At 43.7% G+C, this 17,765-nt stretch overlaps 1 protein-coding gene across 10 annotated transcripts in view; it reads left to right on the plus strand.

Annotated features, from left to right (window-relative positions):
• The window catches only part of LOC311597263 (zinc finger protein 558-like), a 66,792-nt gene that overhangs the window by 11,145 nt on the left and 37,882 nt on the right, over positions 1–17,765 (plus strand). For 7 of the 10 annotated variants that reach the window (XM_084781482.1, XM_084781485.1, XM_084781480.1 and 4 more), the window contains one exon: positions 6,280–6,406. The exons of 2 other annotated variants lie outside the window; for them this stretch is intronic. In XM_084781482.1, coding sequence (XP_084637608.1) covers positions 6,280–6,406 — 127 coding nt within the window. Of the gene's footprint in view, positions 1–5,396; positions 5,543–6,279; positions 6,407–17,765 lie in introns of all 10 variants that reach the window. One more of the 10 variants, XR_014779156.1, reaches the window with a different exon arrangement.

A 17,765-nucleotide genomic window follows, 5' to 3' on the forward strand; every position in this document is an offset into this window, starting at 1 on the left:
TGACAACACTTTGAAAAGGAAAAATTTTCCAGGTGCTTTTCACATGTCTGTAATCCCAGCACTCAGGGAGGCAGAGGCAGGCAGATCACTGTGAGTTCAAGGCTAGCCTGGCCTTCAACCGAAGTTTGTGATAGCCAAGGAGACACATAGAAACTGTGTTTTGAAAAACAAAGAAAGAAAGAAACAGAGAGAGAAGAAAGAGAGAGAGAGAGTGAGAAGAAAGAGAGAGAGAGAGAGAGAGAGAGAGAGAGAGAGAGAGAGAAGAGAGAAGAAGAGAAGAGAAGAGAAAAGGAGGAAAAACTGTTGTGCTGATGGCTGACATAATCAAGCAAGGCTTTCTCATGGGGCCACAAGAATAGAAAAGGGCCTAGATCTTTCTCAAATGCAGAACTACAGGAACTTGCTTTGCAGAACCAGAAACAGCAGCCTGTTGCCTAGGCATTGGGATCTATCCCTACGGCCCCTGGTGTATTAAGAATAAAGTAGAGCTCCTTCTTTCAGAAACATGTACAGGAGAGCTTATATTGGTCTATGGCCAGGGCCTTTGTGGAAGGCTTGTTTCATGACCTGAGAACCAAACTCATCCCACTATTTGGTCCTATATTCATCAGTTCCAAGGCCACTGTTGGCTTGGTCAGTAATATCTTCCAATACCCTATGTTCCCTGGAGCAGCATTGCTCTATTAGTCTCCTCTTGAGTTTGTTCCATTGTAGGATAATTTATGCTGACTTCTTAGAAGTCATTTTCCTCCCTTGTAAAGTATCCAAGTTTCCTAAGGAGCTTACATGGCATAAGAGATAGCTTGTGCAAGACCTCCCCACCCCATCTTTTATACTTCCTACCTTCTACTTTTCCTACGTTTTCATCTTCTGAGACCTTCCACTTAGCAGCCTGACACTGAATAATGACCTGCTGTTTCATGGCACTTGTGTACTTAAGAAACATCTCAGGCAATATCTTTGCTATGCAAGTTTTCCATCTGTCTGCATGTCTAGACTTGCCCTTTCCAGTCCATATTTAAATAGTTCAGAACATAACCTGGGCCCTGAACCTAAAAGAGACATAATGGTGACAGTAAACATGAAACACAAAATATTTTCTCAGCTGGCTCTTCTTTGATCATTAGCCATTCAGCAATGCATGCTGTCATTATAGAGATTTTTCTTAAGCAGTCCTTTAATTGTGTGTGAAGTGATTTCTCCCTGGGAGATTAATTCTAGTACAACTGAATTTCATGCCTTTAGAAAAATGTTTCTGTGACAATCTGTGTTGACTCAGATCAACCTGATTCCAGTGTGCTGCTCCCCTGGCAGTGACCTTGCTTTTCACTTATTTAGACTTCCTTTATTCCTTACTAAATGGCTGCAGCACATCAGAGTCTTGAAGCTACCTATTTGAGTCCTGTAGTGAACTATCAATTGCAGTAACAGGAAAAGTATTTCCATATGGTGCCTGGCTTCTTCTTTCAGACCAAAAGAGGAGGAACAGTTTACTGTGTACACTGCAGGGTGAATCAAGGTAGTCAATATCTGTATCACAGGGTCAAGTTTAAGAGAGTCAGCTGCAGGGGTCACCATTTTAAGAAGGGCCTGATTTCCATAGGATAAGTAATTTTGTAATTTCCCAAGACGTATTAATCCATTCATATGAGTGAAAACATCAGATTGGTGGTTATTCAATTTGGGTAGGTTAGCTTGAGGCAGTGAACCTTGAATTTCCAATTAAGGGACTGTTCTATGCAGTTAAGTGACATCCTAGTTGACATAGTTATAGTAGCTTAGAAATTTGAGACACCGGCTATTGGCTGCAACTGTGTGTCAGGTTACAGAGTTCATCAGCTAACATTGTATTTTTCTAATGATATTCCCTCGAAGACAGCCTGGCCTGCTGTTTTTCAATGTCAGTATGCCTATCTGTTTTTTTGCAATTATATTCATCTGCTTAAAAAATTAATTTTTATGTTAGTTTTAAATTTCATTTTTTAAATTCATCACTGCTCTAATCTCCTATTTGTTTCTATTCCCCAAATGGTTCTCAGTCATTTAGAATTTACTTCCTAGCCAATGCAGTGGCACAGGCCTTTAATGTCAGCTCTCTAGGAGGCAGAGGCAGGAGGATCTCTGTGAGTTCAAGGCCAGGCTGATCTACAAAGTAAATCCAGAACAGCCAAGGATACCTTGTCTTGAAAAACCAAAGCTGAGTTGCAGAACTGTCTTCCAGGCACTAGGCAGCAGAGGCAGGATTAGGTGTTCAAAGCAAATCTTACCTGAGTAGCATGAAGTAAGGGTGAGCTACAGGAGACATTGTTCAATATAGAAACAAGTTTGAAAGCCCTTGAGAAAAAGGATTGGATGAATTTCTTATTTCCTCCAAGACAGGATTTCTTTGTTTAGCCTTCACTGTCTTGGATTCATTTTGTACACCAGGATGGCCTTGAACTCACAGATAGCCACCTGCCTCTGACTTCTCGAGTGCTGGGATTAGCAGCTTAGGCCACCCTGTCTGGAAGCTCTTCTGTTTTTTGTTTGTTTGTTTGTTTGTTTTGTCTTCTGAAAATATCATTAGTATTCTATGAGGTCCTTGAATGTTTGTTGGTTTGGGGACTTTCTGTGGAGAAAAGCTTTTGGTTTTCTCTTGATTCTAAAGACTTGCCTCTCTTCATTTCCTGGCAAATCTGTGTTTTCTGGTTGTTGTAATCATCATGTTTCTGGTTTTGCTGGTTAAGTGATTGATGTTGTTAGTTAGCACATTGGTTTGAGGTTGTGAAAAGTTTTTCATATATCACTTTTTCTGTGTTGTAATTAGATTCAGTTCTCTACAATCTGAAGCGAACTGTTATCTGAGGGTGCCTCAATTGAGGACATGCCCCATCACATCGTTAATCGCATTGTCTGTGAAAAATTGTGTTGATAGTTGATTGACATGGGAAGACTCTTCCACTGAGGGTGGCAAAATCCCAAAACAAGTGGGTATGGGCTGCATAAAAGGGCCAGTTGAACATGAGATGCTGACCGAGGAGAGAACAAGTGTTTATCGATGGTCTTTGTCTTCATTTTCTAGCTTGTGCTTCTGTGCTAAGCTCCCAGAATCATGGCCCGTGATCCCACAAAACCATCAATAAAAACTGTTCATTACCTGAGTAGCAAGTTATTACCAAAAATGGTACACAAGAAGTTATTGTGATGCTGGGCAGAACCTGGGAATATTACCTTTTGAAGGAACGTGGAACACATAAAGACTTGATATGGAAAAAGGCATGGAAACCTGTAGACAGAACTTAGTCTGCTGTTCTTGTAGGACATGGAGGATTAGAGTGTGGAGAGTAATGCAGACATAGAAAGTTGAGGTTATAGGGTTTCAGTGGAAAATAGACTCCGTGAAAAAAAATTTAGCTAGAGGTCATTTCTGTGATATTTTGGCCCCAAAACATTCTAATTTTGCCCATGCCCTGAGGAATTGAGTAAGGAAGAATTTAAAACAATGGGTTGATTTCTTAGATGGAATCTTGAATCTGTTGGATTATTATTACTACAGTACTACAGGACTACAATGAAAAAAAGCAACAAGAGAGGCTGTGATAAATGCAAAGCCTGTGGTTTGTAGAGACGAACAGCACTATGTAGGTTCAGGTGGCTGTCAAATGATGAAACAGAGGCAGGGATTTTCAAGGACACTATCATCATTAAAGAGAAGGGCCCTGCTCTGTATTAGAAGCTTAAGAAAGTGCCCTAAGGTTATCACTCTCTACTTCTAAGCTTTGAGTGAATGGAAGATACACAAAGTGATTCCTGCTCCCAGAAAGGAAATTCCTACAAAATCTGCTACAAGTGTGGTCCAGAATGGTACAGCCCATTAGGAGCCAACTTGACAGGATCCTTCATGCTCTACCAGTTCGGGAAACAAGAGAGATACAAAAGTTAAGATCCTGAACCCTGTGTGGTGGGACATGCCTTTAATCCCAGCACTTGGGTGGCAGAGTCTTGTGGATCGCTGTGGTCTACAAAGGGAGTCCAGGATAGCTAAGGTTACATAGAGGAACATTGTGTCAAAACACCAAAAACAAAAATAAAAACAAAAAAGCTTCCACTTGTTTTAGTTCAGGACTTTTCCAGCCATTTATCTTTGGGAGAATCAGATGGTCAGTGAGGATACTAAGAGTTTATTGTATGAAACTTTGAGGATGAAGCCCGAGTTGAATTCTGAGAGCATAAGATGTTGAGATATCAAAACTATGAGAAATCTGCCATGGAGAGATGCATATAGGGAGTGGAAATAAGCAAACTGGTGGATATATGAGAACTTGTGTGCATAGGGCTGACTGTGACCTTTGAAATTGAAGCCCCAGATGGCTGAGTCAGACTGACACGATTTGGTGTTTGCCCTGTTGCTTTACTTTTCTTGGTCCAGTCTTCCCTCACTGTGTACGCATTGTTCTTTATTGGGATGGGAAGTGCTCTCCTGTGCCATTGTATGTTCCAAAGATATTGCCTGTTTTCTGATTTTACAAGATGTGGCAGACAGGAGATTGCCATGACTGTCAAAGGAGCCTTTGGACATTTGAACACTGTATGGGCTGCTGGAGACTAGTAGGATCATTGAATCTAGACTCAATGTATTTTCATCATGGGATGACCATGAGCCTGTAGTAACCAGGGTCAGAGTGTAGTTGATTCAATCAAAAAGCTCCCAGTTAGGATGATGTCTTTAATACTTGCCTTTGTTTTGTGGCATTCTTTTTTGGACCTTATGGAAGCTTCTATAAGAGGAGCCTTTCTAAATTCCTTATTGGGGATGGGATGTGAGTGTCTATGCACTCAACCCATTTCTTGTTCTTTGTGTCTACTGTGTTGTGATTGAAACTCATCAGGCAGCTTCCATCTTGTGCTGTCATGCCCTGAGTATTGTACAATCTATCCCTAAATCACATAAGGAATAGTAAAAGCTATTCATTTGGCTAGTGTGATTTTTTTTACATTTTTCGGTTGTTCTTTGTTTTTATTTTTAAGAGAAAATTTCTCTGTGTAGCCCTTGTTCCCCAGAAAGTATGTCATGTAGACCAATAAGGCCTTGAACTTAGAGATCCATCTGACTCTGTCTACAGAGTGCTGAGGTTTGATTGGGCCAAAATGCCTGGCTTGTTTTGTTTTAATATTATTAGCAGATGGGATTGGTGTGTAGGTATATGCAAGCATATGCTGTTGTATTTATTTTCCTCCACATCTTTTAATTTGAAATGTGTCATAGAGTATATTTTATTTCTCAGGATGGCCTGTGTTTATGACATTAATACTAAAGGAGCCTTTTACGTCATTGGGTTTCAGGTGTCTGACATTCTTTCTACCTGTTGCAGTTGTTTTTAATATTTTGAATAAATGTATATTTTGCTTGTATGTAGGAATATGTACATGATGTGTGCCTGATGCTCACAATAGTCAGAAGACGGCCTCAGAAATCTAACCATCGTATAATGGGCAGTTGTGAGCCTCCAATCTAAATACTGGCAATGGACTCCAATTATTCCCAGTACCAACAAGAGCTCTGGTATACTATGTCTCTTTCCATATGTGGCTTATTTATGATAAATATTTATATTGCTCATATATCCATCTGTCCATTTTTAACTGCTTAAACATGCATTTTCTAATACAGAGATGTTATTATTGTTACATTTTAAACTGGGGCATTTGAGTTTTCTGGAAGATGAATACAGAGCTGGGGTGAATGTGTATTACTTTGTAGGAACCTCAGGAAACACTTCTGAGTTCTTTCTATCTCTTTTGTTTGTTTACATGATATTTTTGAGAGAAGTCAGGGTCTTCATATGAACCTTATGCAGTGCTGAAGCTCAGTGCAAAGTGTAGGTCTGCATACACCTCAATGAGATACACCTGCCTCTGTCTCCTGAGTGCTGGGGTTACAGGCCTAAAAAAATACACCCAGTTTCCCCATCAAATTTATAGTTAACAGTTGCTCATACAGTTTCTGTGATGTGAGTTCAGGACTGTTGGTCTGCTTGATTGTCTCTCTGTTTCTATGTCTGTTGATGGGCATTTCTCTTGCAAGGCTTTATACTGTTTAAGGGGTGCAGGAATAATAGAAGTGAGCATCATTATTCAATTTCTATCTAAAATGCCTTGGTGATTACATTATTAGTATATCTGTGTCAGAAAATATGTGGAAGAAGCATCAGAATTACAGAGTCTATTGTCAATGACATATGCATTTACAGTGTTGTCACGATCATACTTTGTCTTATATTCACATATGTGATGTTATAGGATGCAGTGACCTATGATGATGTGTGTGTGAACTTCACTCTGGAAGAGTGGGCTTTGCTGGATCCTTCCCAGAAGAGTCTCTACAAAGATGTGATGCTGGAGACCTATAGGAACCTCACTGATATAGGTAAGACAGTGATTTCTTCTTTCTTTCTAAAATGTAAGGACAACTGTTTCTTTGATACAGTTATTCATTGTAAGTTCTATTGATATGAGGTAAATAAATCAGTGATGTTTATAATGTTTACTGAAGATAGTAAATTAAAATTTGCCTAATTTCCAAAAAAAATATATTAATCAATTTCTGCTATTACATTTTAGGCTACAATTAGGAAGACCACAATACAATTCTTAAGAACATTTTCAATGGTCTAGAAGACATGGAAGGTAATTAGCATGTACAAGTTGATCCAAATGTGCCTCTATAGAAATTTTAATGTGTCCTGCAAGTTTTGTGGAAATTCAACAGTGCATTGTTAGCACTGCCTTAAGTATATTGATGATTATTAAATTCTCACAAAACCATGTACCTCAAAGGCAGGTATCTGGTTTATGTTTGCAAAGCATTTCTCTAAGAAAGAAGAGAAGAAAACCATGCATTAACAGATATCACCTTTTGAATCACATCCCCATGAGAGCTAGACTATACAACTGCCAATGTGTTTAGTCTCATATCACTTAGATATTGCAGAAGCTAAGCCCATTGCATAGGCAATAAGTCTGTGTTCAAAACAGCTAATAATCAAATACTCTATAATAAAGCTTGTTTTCCTCATCTTATGTGCAGGAATGTTACAAAGTTTAGTGAGTGGCAGTTTATAAGAGGCAAGAATGTTACTGTGGAGAAACTTTAATCCTTATCCCGTATTTCTATACGGAAAGCAAAAATCAAACTGTGTGACTACAGTGGGGAACCTTTAATTTGTTATTCTCCTTTTAGTAAGTATGTCATATGTCACAATGAATGCTACCCTTGTGGGCTTAGAGGTATTAAAAGAAGCAATGTGCTCCCCTCTAACCTAGAAGGATTAGAAGATATGTAGTAGTCCCCATTGTGCCTAGACTTTCAGAATTTAATACAAGTTTACAATTAACTGGTTTTCTAACTTCATTGACAATAAATCCAAAAACTTGTGCTATGCAAAATCCTCTTTAGTAATAGGAATGAGACTTCTTTCTGTTTCTCTCGGTTCAATTTGCAAATATAGTATGAGTCACACTATAGGAAAATTTATGAATGCAATCATTGTGGTAGAGCTCTGAGTTCTACCATTTCTCTTCCAATATGTGAAGATCCTATATATTAAAATGATGTTGTAAATGTAGTTCATGTAATCAATGCTCTTACCATCACAGTTATCTTCAAAGATGCAAAACAACCCATATTGAATGGGAACATCATGAAAGTAAACAAAGTGAACATTCCATAATATCCGATTCTTCTTTACAATTGGAACAAAATGTAAAATTAAATCACACAGATAAAGATATTCATCAATGTAATATCTGTGTTAAAGTTTTCACTTATGCCAATTATCTTTGCAGGAATGAAAAAAGTCATATTAGGGAAAAAGCCCTCTGAATTTACTCAACATGATAAATTGTTTGCATATCACAGTCATCCTCAGAGGCATAAAAGTACTCATACTGGAGAGAAAGCAAACAACGATATTCAATATGGTGAAGCCATTGCATATCACAGTAGTCTCCAAATACATAAAAGCACACATACTAAACAAATAACCCATGAAGATAACCAATGTGGTACAACTAATACAGGTCAAGGTCAACTTCAGAGGGAGTTGGAAAGAAACCATATGAATGTAATCAGTGTGTTAAAGCCATTGCATGTCAGAGTCATCTTCAAAGACATGAAAGAAATTTTACAAGAGAGAAATCTTATGAATGGAGGCAATATGGTAAAGTCTTTGCAGGTCACAGTTCTCTTCAAAGGCATAAAATAATTCATACAGGAAACAAACTTTATGAATGTAATCACTGTGGTAAAGCCTTTTCATGGCACTGCCATCTTCAAAGGCATGAAAAAACTCATACAGGAGAGAAATCTTATGAATGTAGTCAATGTGGTAAACCCTTTGCATGGCACAGTTCCCTTCAAAGGCATGGAAGAATTCATACTGGAGAGAAACCTTATGAATGTAATCAATGTGGTAAATTCTTTGCACAGCACATTCATCTTCAAAGGCATGAAAGAATTCATACAGGAGAGAAACCTTATGAATGTAATCAATGTGGTAAAGCCTTTGCACAGCAATTTCATCTTCAAAGGCATGAAAGAACTCATACAGGAGAGAAACCTTATGAATGTAATCAATGTGGTAAAGCCTTTGCACAGCACAGTCATCTTCAAATGCATAGTAGAATTCATACTGGAGAGAAATTTTATCAATGTAATCAGTGTGGTAAAGGCTTTGCACAGCGTAGTTCTCTTCAAATGCATGAGAGAATTCATACCGGAGAGAAACCTTATGTATGTAATCAGTGTGGTAAAGCCTTTGCATGGAACTGTTCTCTTCAGATGCCTGAAAAACTTCATACAGGAGAGAAGCCTTATAGTGTAATCAATGTGGTAAAGCCTTTTCTCAGCATAGTAGTCTTCAAAGGCATGAAACTATTCATACGCGATAGAAACTTTATGAATGTAATTCCTGTGGACAGGAATTGTCCAACTGCCTTTGGACAACACAGTTTTCTTCAAAGGCATGAAAGAATTTATACTTTCATTCAAACCTTATGAATATTAGTAATTCATATTGCTTTTGCACATAACATTGTGTTTCCTAATATATAAAGTATACATCCTGGAGAGATACCCTTTGAATGTAACCAATGTGATAAGACCCTTGTACATCATGGTCATATTGTAATGCATAAAAAACACATACTGCAGAGAAACCCTATGAATGTAAGCAATGTGGTTAAACTTGAATGACAGTTATCTTATGAGTCATAGAAATATACAGGAAATAAACAATGTAAGAGATGGATTTAATATGTTGAAGCTTCGGGCTTGGATTACTCTCTGCCCACTCCTCACCTGCATGGCCTATCTAATCTAGGACACAGACAGTTAACCAGCAGAGATGAGGTGGGTGTGGGCTGCACCCCGTATTACCCACCACCCTGAGGAGGCTTGAGGGACATGCGAGCAGCTTTAGTCTTGAACCTCTCTCCATTTACTCTTCTCTGACCTGGCCGATCCAGGGCACACAGAAAATCAGGAGATGAAGCCAGTGCGGTATCTGAGTAGCTTTGGGTGTGGCTCTCTTTCCACTGGCTCTTCACCAGCCTGGCCCATTTTGGACACAGACATTAAATCAGCAAAAGTGAGTCAGGCTTGGACCAAAAGCCACATTGTCCACCAATGTGGACACCTGTTGGGCACCTGAGCAGCTTTTGTATTAGGGATCTCTCAGCTTGCTTCTCACTTACCTGCACCAACTGGGGCAGAGACAGAGAACCCAGCATATCTGAGCCGGTTTTAGGCTCTAACATGAATCATCTGTCATATTGGAGTGGCCTCTGGGGATTCTTAGCAAGCAGCCTTTGTCTTGAAACTCTCTTTACCTGCTTCCGACCTTAGACACAGATATTGACTTGATTGGAGGGACCTTCTGTCCTGCTAACAACAGAAACTACCAGATCGCTAGAAAGCAGTGTGAGAACACAGGAAACAAACCTTAGAGCCCTCTGAGAGCACTGGAAGCCAGCAGTCCTCCCAAAGCTGCCCTGGGAAATACTAGCATCCCTGAAGTGCAGGAAGATTTCAAATCTGGAGTGCTAAAAATGATAGAAGCCTTGAAGGAGGAAACTAAGTCTCTCAAGGAGATACAGGAAAATACATTGAAACAGGTGAAGGAATGAATAAATCCTATAAAGAATTACAAGAATATACAATCAACAGGAAAAAGAAATGAATAAAGCTATTCAGGACCAAAAAAATGAATTAGAAGCAACAAAGAAAACAGAATCTGAGGCAATTCTGGAATAGGAAAAGCAAAGGAAGAGAACAGACACTGCCAACACAAGCAACACCCACTGAACACAGGAGATGAAAGAGAGAATCCCAAGTGTAGAAGATACAGATGTGGTATTTGATATATCAGTCAAAGAAAATGTTAAAATAAAACATTTCTGAAACAAAACATCCAAGAAATCTTTACAGCATATAGAGACCTAACCTAAGAATATTAGGAATAAAAGAAAGAAAAGCCTCCAACCTCCATAGCCCAGACAATATTTTGAACAGAATCGTGGAAGAAAATTTCACTAAAATAAAGAAAGTGATGTCTGTGAAAGTAGAAGAAGCCTACAGAACTCCAATAGTCAAAACACTAATGTGCAGAACAAAGAAAGAACATTAAAAACTGCAAGACAAAAAGGCCAAGTCACATAGGAAAGGCAAACCTATCACAATTACACTTGACTTCTCAACAGACACTATGAAAGCCAGAAGGGTCTAGACCAGTGCCAGTAGACCCTAAGAGGCCACAGATGCGACCCAGACTACTCTACCCACCAAAATATCAATCACCATGGATGAGAGCACAAGATATTGTACAACAAAACCAAGTTTAAACAGTACCTAGCCACAAGTCCAGCCCTACAGATGATACTAGATACTAGTAGGGAAAAACGGAACAATGGAAAACTCCGTGCTGCAGATATAGTTCAGTTGGTAGAGAGCCTGGGTAGTCCACGCTGGGCTCTGCGGTCACCCCAGCACCTCATTCACTGGGCAGAGTGTGTTGCTGTATTCCCAGCACCTAGGCAGTGAAAACAGCCTTCAGCTAGTTCAAGGCCAACCTGGCCTATATGAGGAAAAAAGATTTGGCTTAGTTGGGTAAACTGGGGTGTCCTTGGGCAAATATCCTAGGTTCAGAGCCCCTGTCTCCCCATCTGTGGGATGGGCACACTGCTGACTGTGAAGGGCATTACAGGAACTGCAAGAGGTATGTTAGAAATACTCTTCTTGGGGGCTGGTGAGATGTCTCAGCAGTTAAGAGCACTGTTTGCTTTTCCTGAGGACTTGGGTTCAATTCCCACTATCCACATGGCAGCTCACAATTGTCTGTAACTCCAATTCAGGGGATTCTGACACCTTCAGACCAATGCACATAGAATAAAATTAAGTTGTTTTTCTTTTTAAAGAAATATTTTTATCCATGCCTGGTATGTAGAAAGTGCAGCACTCCCCTGCATGTATCACACTCTTGCCAGCCTTGTCCTGATGCACTAGAGGCACATGGGTATGTATACTGAAGTCAGGTCTGCTGTAATGGACAAGTCGCCATACTGAGTGTGTTACCATGGGAGACCATGAGTCAGCTGACATGGTGTCTGTGCTGGGTCAGGTCGAATTCTTGGACTACCTGAAGGATGGGCTGGGCTTCTCCAAGTTCCCAGCTGGCCTGGAAGCATATCAAACCCAAAGAGGCCTTCCGCTTCCTGGTGGTTCTGGGGCAGCTTATCTGGAGCCTGAGGAATCTGAAAAAAACTATCGCATGTTTAGGCTAAATTCTCTTGAAGAGCTTCTTAAGGCCCCCTGGACTGTGGTGGGGCCTGGGTGGGATGCAGAGGAGAGAGAAGGTGGGTGCTGCAGCCAGGCCACCCCAGAGGGTTCTGATAGGCGCGTTCTTAAGGGAATGTTGTGGGTCTGAGACGGAACCATTCCTGTCTGTGTGAAGGCATTTTAAAGCCAGAAGACCGCAGGAATAGTTTAAGGACTCCTGATCATTCACTAAGAGCTCATGCAGACTTGCGTGCATTCGTGTTTGTCAAGCCCTTAGTTTTTGTTCTGGTCTGTCTGTCTGTCTGTCTGTGTGACCCACCTGTGGGCCTGGAGACCAGACGATGACTTTGAAAAGGTGTTTCCTTGCACTTTTACATGGGTTCCAGGGACCCAACTCAAGTTGCATAGGAAGTGCCCTTACCTGCTGAGTGGCCGTCTGGGTGGCCCAGGCCTGCATCGTTGTGATTGCAACCATCTGTCTACTTCTGAGTCCCACTCTTTGAGGCCTTTGCCTCATGCCAGGGCTCTACCTCCATCTCCTGAGTATGATGGCTCCCAGATACCTCTTCGTAGGAACCAAGCAGACTCAAAAGGCTCTGTGCTCCTCCACCCTCACCTCCCAAGGATGCACAGTGCATGAGCAGCCAAGTCCACCTGGCATGTGCTCCTGGGACAGGAAACACGGGCACTGTGTGCTCTTAATGGGGATTTCAGGGTGGGCAGGGTTGGCATCTTTGAGGAAGTGGTACTTCAACTGAGATTTTAGTCACCACCCCAAGCCCTTGATAAGGGCATCAGAGTAGAGTGCCAAGGTCAGGGCCACGGCTCAGTTGGCAGTGTGCTTGCCTATCATGCACAAAGCCATCCCCAGCCCTGCATAAACTGGGTGTGGGGGTGCTCACCTCTAATCCCAGCATTCTGCTGGTGGAGGCAGGAAGAGCAAAACTTCAGGGACATCCTGAACCCCCTGAGACGCTGTCTCATAAAACAGACAAAGCCGTACCATAAGCAAGTGTGGAAAATTAACGCCCAGCCTCCATGAGCTCATAGAACACACACACACTGCAGGAAGGCTGAGTGCGCATACATTTAGAAAACTCAGTGCTGGCGCCATAAAGTAGCTGGGTCCTGTTACTTGGCCCCTGGTGCACTGCCTCCCTGGGAGCATTCTGGAGTTCACCCTGGCTGCGACTTAGTTTCTCTATTCCAGAGCCATGGAAGATGCTGGCCTTGTGTCTTCATCTGCTCCCAATTCCCCACCTTCCAGCACGTGTGTGGGGCCCGTAGGATGTATGGAGAAGATTCTGAGACTGTTCCCAGGGAGGGTGGCCTGTGGTCCTGTGGCCAGAGTCCTAGGAGCATAGCCATCTCAACCCTGCTGGTCCTACCTGTGCGGTCGCTCGTCTCGCTAACAAAGCCAAAGAATGTGCCTTGGAGCTGCGTGCAGTGGTACAGGCCGGAGATGTCACCTCTGTCTCAAAAGAGACTGAAGACTAAGACTACTTGAGAGCTGTCCCCTACCCTACAGAGACAGCGAGGAGCAATTCATTGTACTGTAAAACTCAGGGAGCCAGGGTCCCTGTGGTGCTCAGGCAAGCAGGAGTGTGTGCGAGGGCCAGCACAGCCACGCAGGCCAGGGATGCTGACCCTGAGTGTACAGGAAGCTTCACAGAAAAGGGCGCTGTTGCCAGAGGGTGAAGATGCTGTATATTCTTGGCTTACCAGGCATGTACACTTTAGCAAAATTCTCCTGTCTCAACCTCCCATCTCACAGTAGAGGTGCTGGTGTGTATATGCACGTGGGTGCCTGAGTGTGTGTGCACATGTGTGCATGTGTGTGTGCCTGTGTGCAGCCCTGCCCAGCTACTACACATGAGACACTAGAGGCTGTCACCAGGTCTTAGTGTCTTCATCTTATGTTTTGAGTCAGGGTCTCTCCCTGAACCTGGAGTTTACCTGTCTGGTTAGGCTGGCTGCCAGTCACTGAGCCACAGACATTCTATTGTCCACCTCCCCGGCACTGACATTACAAATGTGTGATGCGAGCGTGACAAGCACTTTACCAACCAAGCCATCTCTCTAAGCCCTTCTCTTTGTAAGCATTGGTAAGATTTGTGATGAGTGCCTTTGGGTAGTAAGAGCCAGACTGTCCTTACAGGTCAGAAGCCAGCACTAGAGTGCCTGTCTAGCATCTGCTAGTGAGGGGCCGAGTGTGGCTCAGCAGTCAAGCATTTGCCTAGAATCCCCCAGTGAGGGCAGGGGTGTGGCTCAGTGGTAGAGCCCCTGCCTAGAATCCCCCAGTGAGGGGCTGGTGGTGTTGCTCAGTGGTAGAGTACCTGCCTAGAATCCCCCAGTGAGGGGCTGGTGGTGTGGCTCAGTGGTAGAGCCCCTGCCTAGAATCCCCCAGTGAGGGGCTAGTGGTGTTGCTCAGTGGTAGAGTACCTGCCTAGAATCCCCCAGTGAGGGGCTGGTGGTGTGGCTCAGTGGTAGAGCACCTGCCTAGAATCCCCCAGTGAGGGGCTGGTGGTGTGGCTCAGTGGTAGAGCACCTGCCTAGAATCCCCCAGTGAGGGGCTGGTGGTGTGGCTCAGTGGTAGAGCACCTGCCTAGAATCCCCCAGTGAGGGGCTGGTGTGGCTCAGTGGTAGAGCACCTGCCTAGAATCCCCCAGTGAGGGGCTGGTGGTGTGGCTCAGTGGTAGAGCACCTGCCTAGAATCACCTTGTAAGGGGCTGGGGTGTAGCTCAGTGGTAGTTTGCCTACCCAGCATGCATGAGGCTTTGAGTTCAAATCATACCATTACAACCCCCTCCACACACACACACACATACACCAATCTGCTTCTGTGATCCTTTCTTAACAGCTACAAAACCTCCCTGGCTCAGCTAATGCCGCCTTCAGCTGAGAGCAGAGTTGGCCTCTGTGAGTGGGCTTCACAGTGGTGGTAGAGTCTCCGCAGGCCACCACGGGTCCAGAGCCACTGGAGGGTGGGCTGGGGTGGGGCAGGGAGGCGATAGGGACATTTCCTGGCAATGTCCACTCAGCCATACTTGAGCTCCTGCCACCACCCACCCCCACGAGTCATTGACTCTTCCTGGCCAGTCTGAGTGTGATTGGCTTTGGTTCCCTTGTGCTTCTTTGTTGTTGTTGTTTTACATTTATCTATTTATTTACTTACTTACTTCATCACTCACTTTTGTGGAGGAGATGGGTGAATGTGTAGTCAGATGACAACGTAATGGGGTCAGTTCTCTCCTTCCACTATGTGAGTCCCAGATTTCAAACTCAGATTGTCAGGCTTGGCAGCAAGCATCCTTACCTACTGAGTCATAAAACGTGAGAGAAAGAGAGAGAGAGAGAGAGAGAGAGAGAGAGAGAGAGAGAGAGAGAGAGAGAGAGATGCTCATGACTGAACCTAGCACTAAGCATGTGCTTTATCACAGAGCTACATCCCTCCGCATTGCTTTTATTCAACAGGGTTTCTCCTAGTGCCGTCCAAGGCTGGCCTTGAACATCTCATGATCCTCCTGCCTCAGCCATCACCCTTGTCCCCCTTTCCTCCTGCTGCTCCTTTGATGAAAGGTCTGAGCCCCGGACCCTGATGCTCATCCTCTGTGCTTCAGGGCTCCTGGGGAGCAGTCGTTGAGGCGGCACCTCAGCTGCTTCAGAAGCCCACAACCTCTGTGGCCCTGACTGCTTGACATTTCAAGCACAAACCTATATAGGCTTTCTGCCCATGTGCATGGAGATGCCACATGGAGACCTGGGGCCTCCAATAAGAGTGGGGCAAGTTAGAGGACCTGCAAATTGTTGGGGGAAAAATGATCTTCTGGGTGGGCTGTAATATCCAGATACCCATTTTGTACAGAACCATCCAGTGAGGTGGGAATAGACACTAACCTACAGGAGGGTCCGCAAGGAATATATGAACATTTAGTGGAATTAGGGGTGGGTATTAGTAGACAGTCTCTGGCTAGGGTTTTTCACACCAGTATTATGGGTGGAATTCAGAGCCATTTAATGGGGGTGGGGGGATTCTAGGCAGGTGCTCTACCACTGAGCCACACAGCAGCCATTCACTGGGGGATTCTAGGCAACTGCTCTACCACTGAGCCACACCCCAGCCCCTCACTGGGGGATTCTAGGCAGGTGCTCTACCAGTGACCCATGTTCCCAGCTCTTAGTTTTACTGTTTTGAGATGGGATTTTATTAAGTTGTCCAGGCTGGCCTTGAACACTTGGTCTCCCTCATTCCTCAGCCCCCCCCCCCCCCCCAAGTAGCTAGTTTTACATGCCTTCAGGCTTCTGGAGCTATTTTTATTACAGAGCAAACCATGCTGACTAATGGGCCATCAGGGATCAGGGCCAAGGATTCAATATACATAACGGATAAACAGAGAAGCGAGCCAGCTCCTCCCCAAGCGATTATTCAGCGTTTTAATCTGCTTTATGGGCCAGTTTCCCCAAATGGGTAATTGCTCCTTCATAGTATTAAAACCTGTTTAGAAACCTAGGTACCTGCAGGAGAAGGAAAAGGCTTGACAGCTGTTGCTGAAAAGAATTCCTTTCCCTGGCTGCAGGGTCTCCTTTAGCCGAGGTTAGCCTCACACTGCAGTCCTTCTGCCTCAGCCTTCCACATCCTGGGATTCCCAGCATAGGGCACCATGCCAGCTATGGGTCCATTTAGTCCATGTGCCTCTCCTTCCTGTGTTGTCTCTCCTGGTTCTTTTTTCCTTTCAGAATACAAATTTTCTATTTATTTTATTTTAGTTTTACAATTTACGTATGTATTGTCTTGGGGAGGGGGGTGGACATCATGGTTAGGGTATGGAGATCAGAGGACAATTTGGGGAGGCATGTGGCTTCCTGGACTCTTTAACGCAAGTCATCTTACCTGCTGGCTGATCCATCTCGCCCACCCTGGATCTTTCTAGGCCATGTGGGTCTGGGTAGTATCCTGTCTTGCTAAGGTTGCAGAACTGTGCCTTGGTACTGGTTCTCAGGCTCAGGCCTCTTTGAAATTTGGGTACAGGTAGGACTAGCACAAGGCGAAGCAGCCCAGGGCCTCTGTGGGACCGGCTGGGCTGTCATTCCCAGGAGCTCCACAGTTGACGCTGTAGGAGAACTGGAGGTTTAAGCCAAATAAGAGCTCTTTCAAATTCCTTGAGCTGATAAGAGGTTTCTTTGTCTTGTTTGGGTCTTGGTCTGGGCTAGTGTACAGGGCTCTAAGCTGGAGTCCCCACTGCTTTGTAAACATCTCTGGCTGCCACCTGCTGCCTCCTCCCTCTGGAGAACTGGAAGCTTCCTCTGCTTTTGATCAGATCTTATCAGTGGCTGCTGATGTGCACCATCAGCCCAAGGGCAGGATAGACCTGGAAGGAAGGTGTTCCCTAATGGGAGAGGCTGGCTTAAACCAACCTGGACTCTAGAACTAGGTTACGCCGGGGCTAGCCTTGTGGGCAAGTCTGCAATCCTCACACTGGGGAGGCAGAAGAGTAGTATTTATTTGAGGCTAGCCTGGGCTACATAATAACTTTGAGGCCAACCTGTAACTATACAGTAAGACTGTCTCATAACACACACACACACAAAGAGAAAGCAACAAATGTTTAGAAGTCTCTGTTTCCTTGTGGGAGGAGCTAGACGGTTACAGTTCTGAGATGTGTCAAGGGCTGAGATTGGCTGCTGACTATGACCACAGCTCTGTCACCCTTGCTTGATCCCTCTGAAAATGTGGTAGCTGCTGCTTCTCCGCAAGCCTGGGGTCTACAGGCTTGCCTGTTCCTAAATACCCCGTATTTGACTTCAACTTCTATTTCAGTGGGTCCTTGAGTTAGGGATGGAGTATCTAATATAAAGAAATCCATTTGTTTAATGTGTGTATGTATGAGCACACACTTGGGCGCATGATATCACAGCACATGTGTGGCGGTGAGAGAACAGCTTGTAGGAGGCA

The sequence above is a fragment of the Acomys minous genome (assembly GCF_964271855.1).
Source record: "Acomys minous genome assembly, chromosome: 5".
Classification (NCBI taxonomy): Eukaryota; Metazoa; Chordata; class Mammalia; order Rodentia; family Muridae; genus Acomys; species Acomys minous.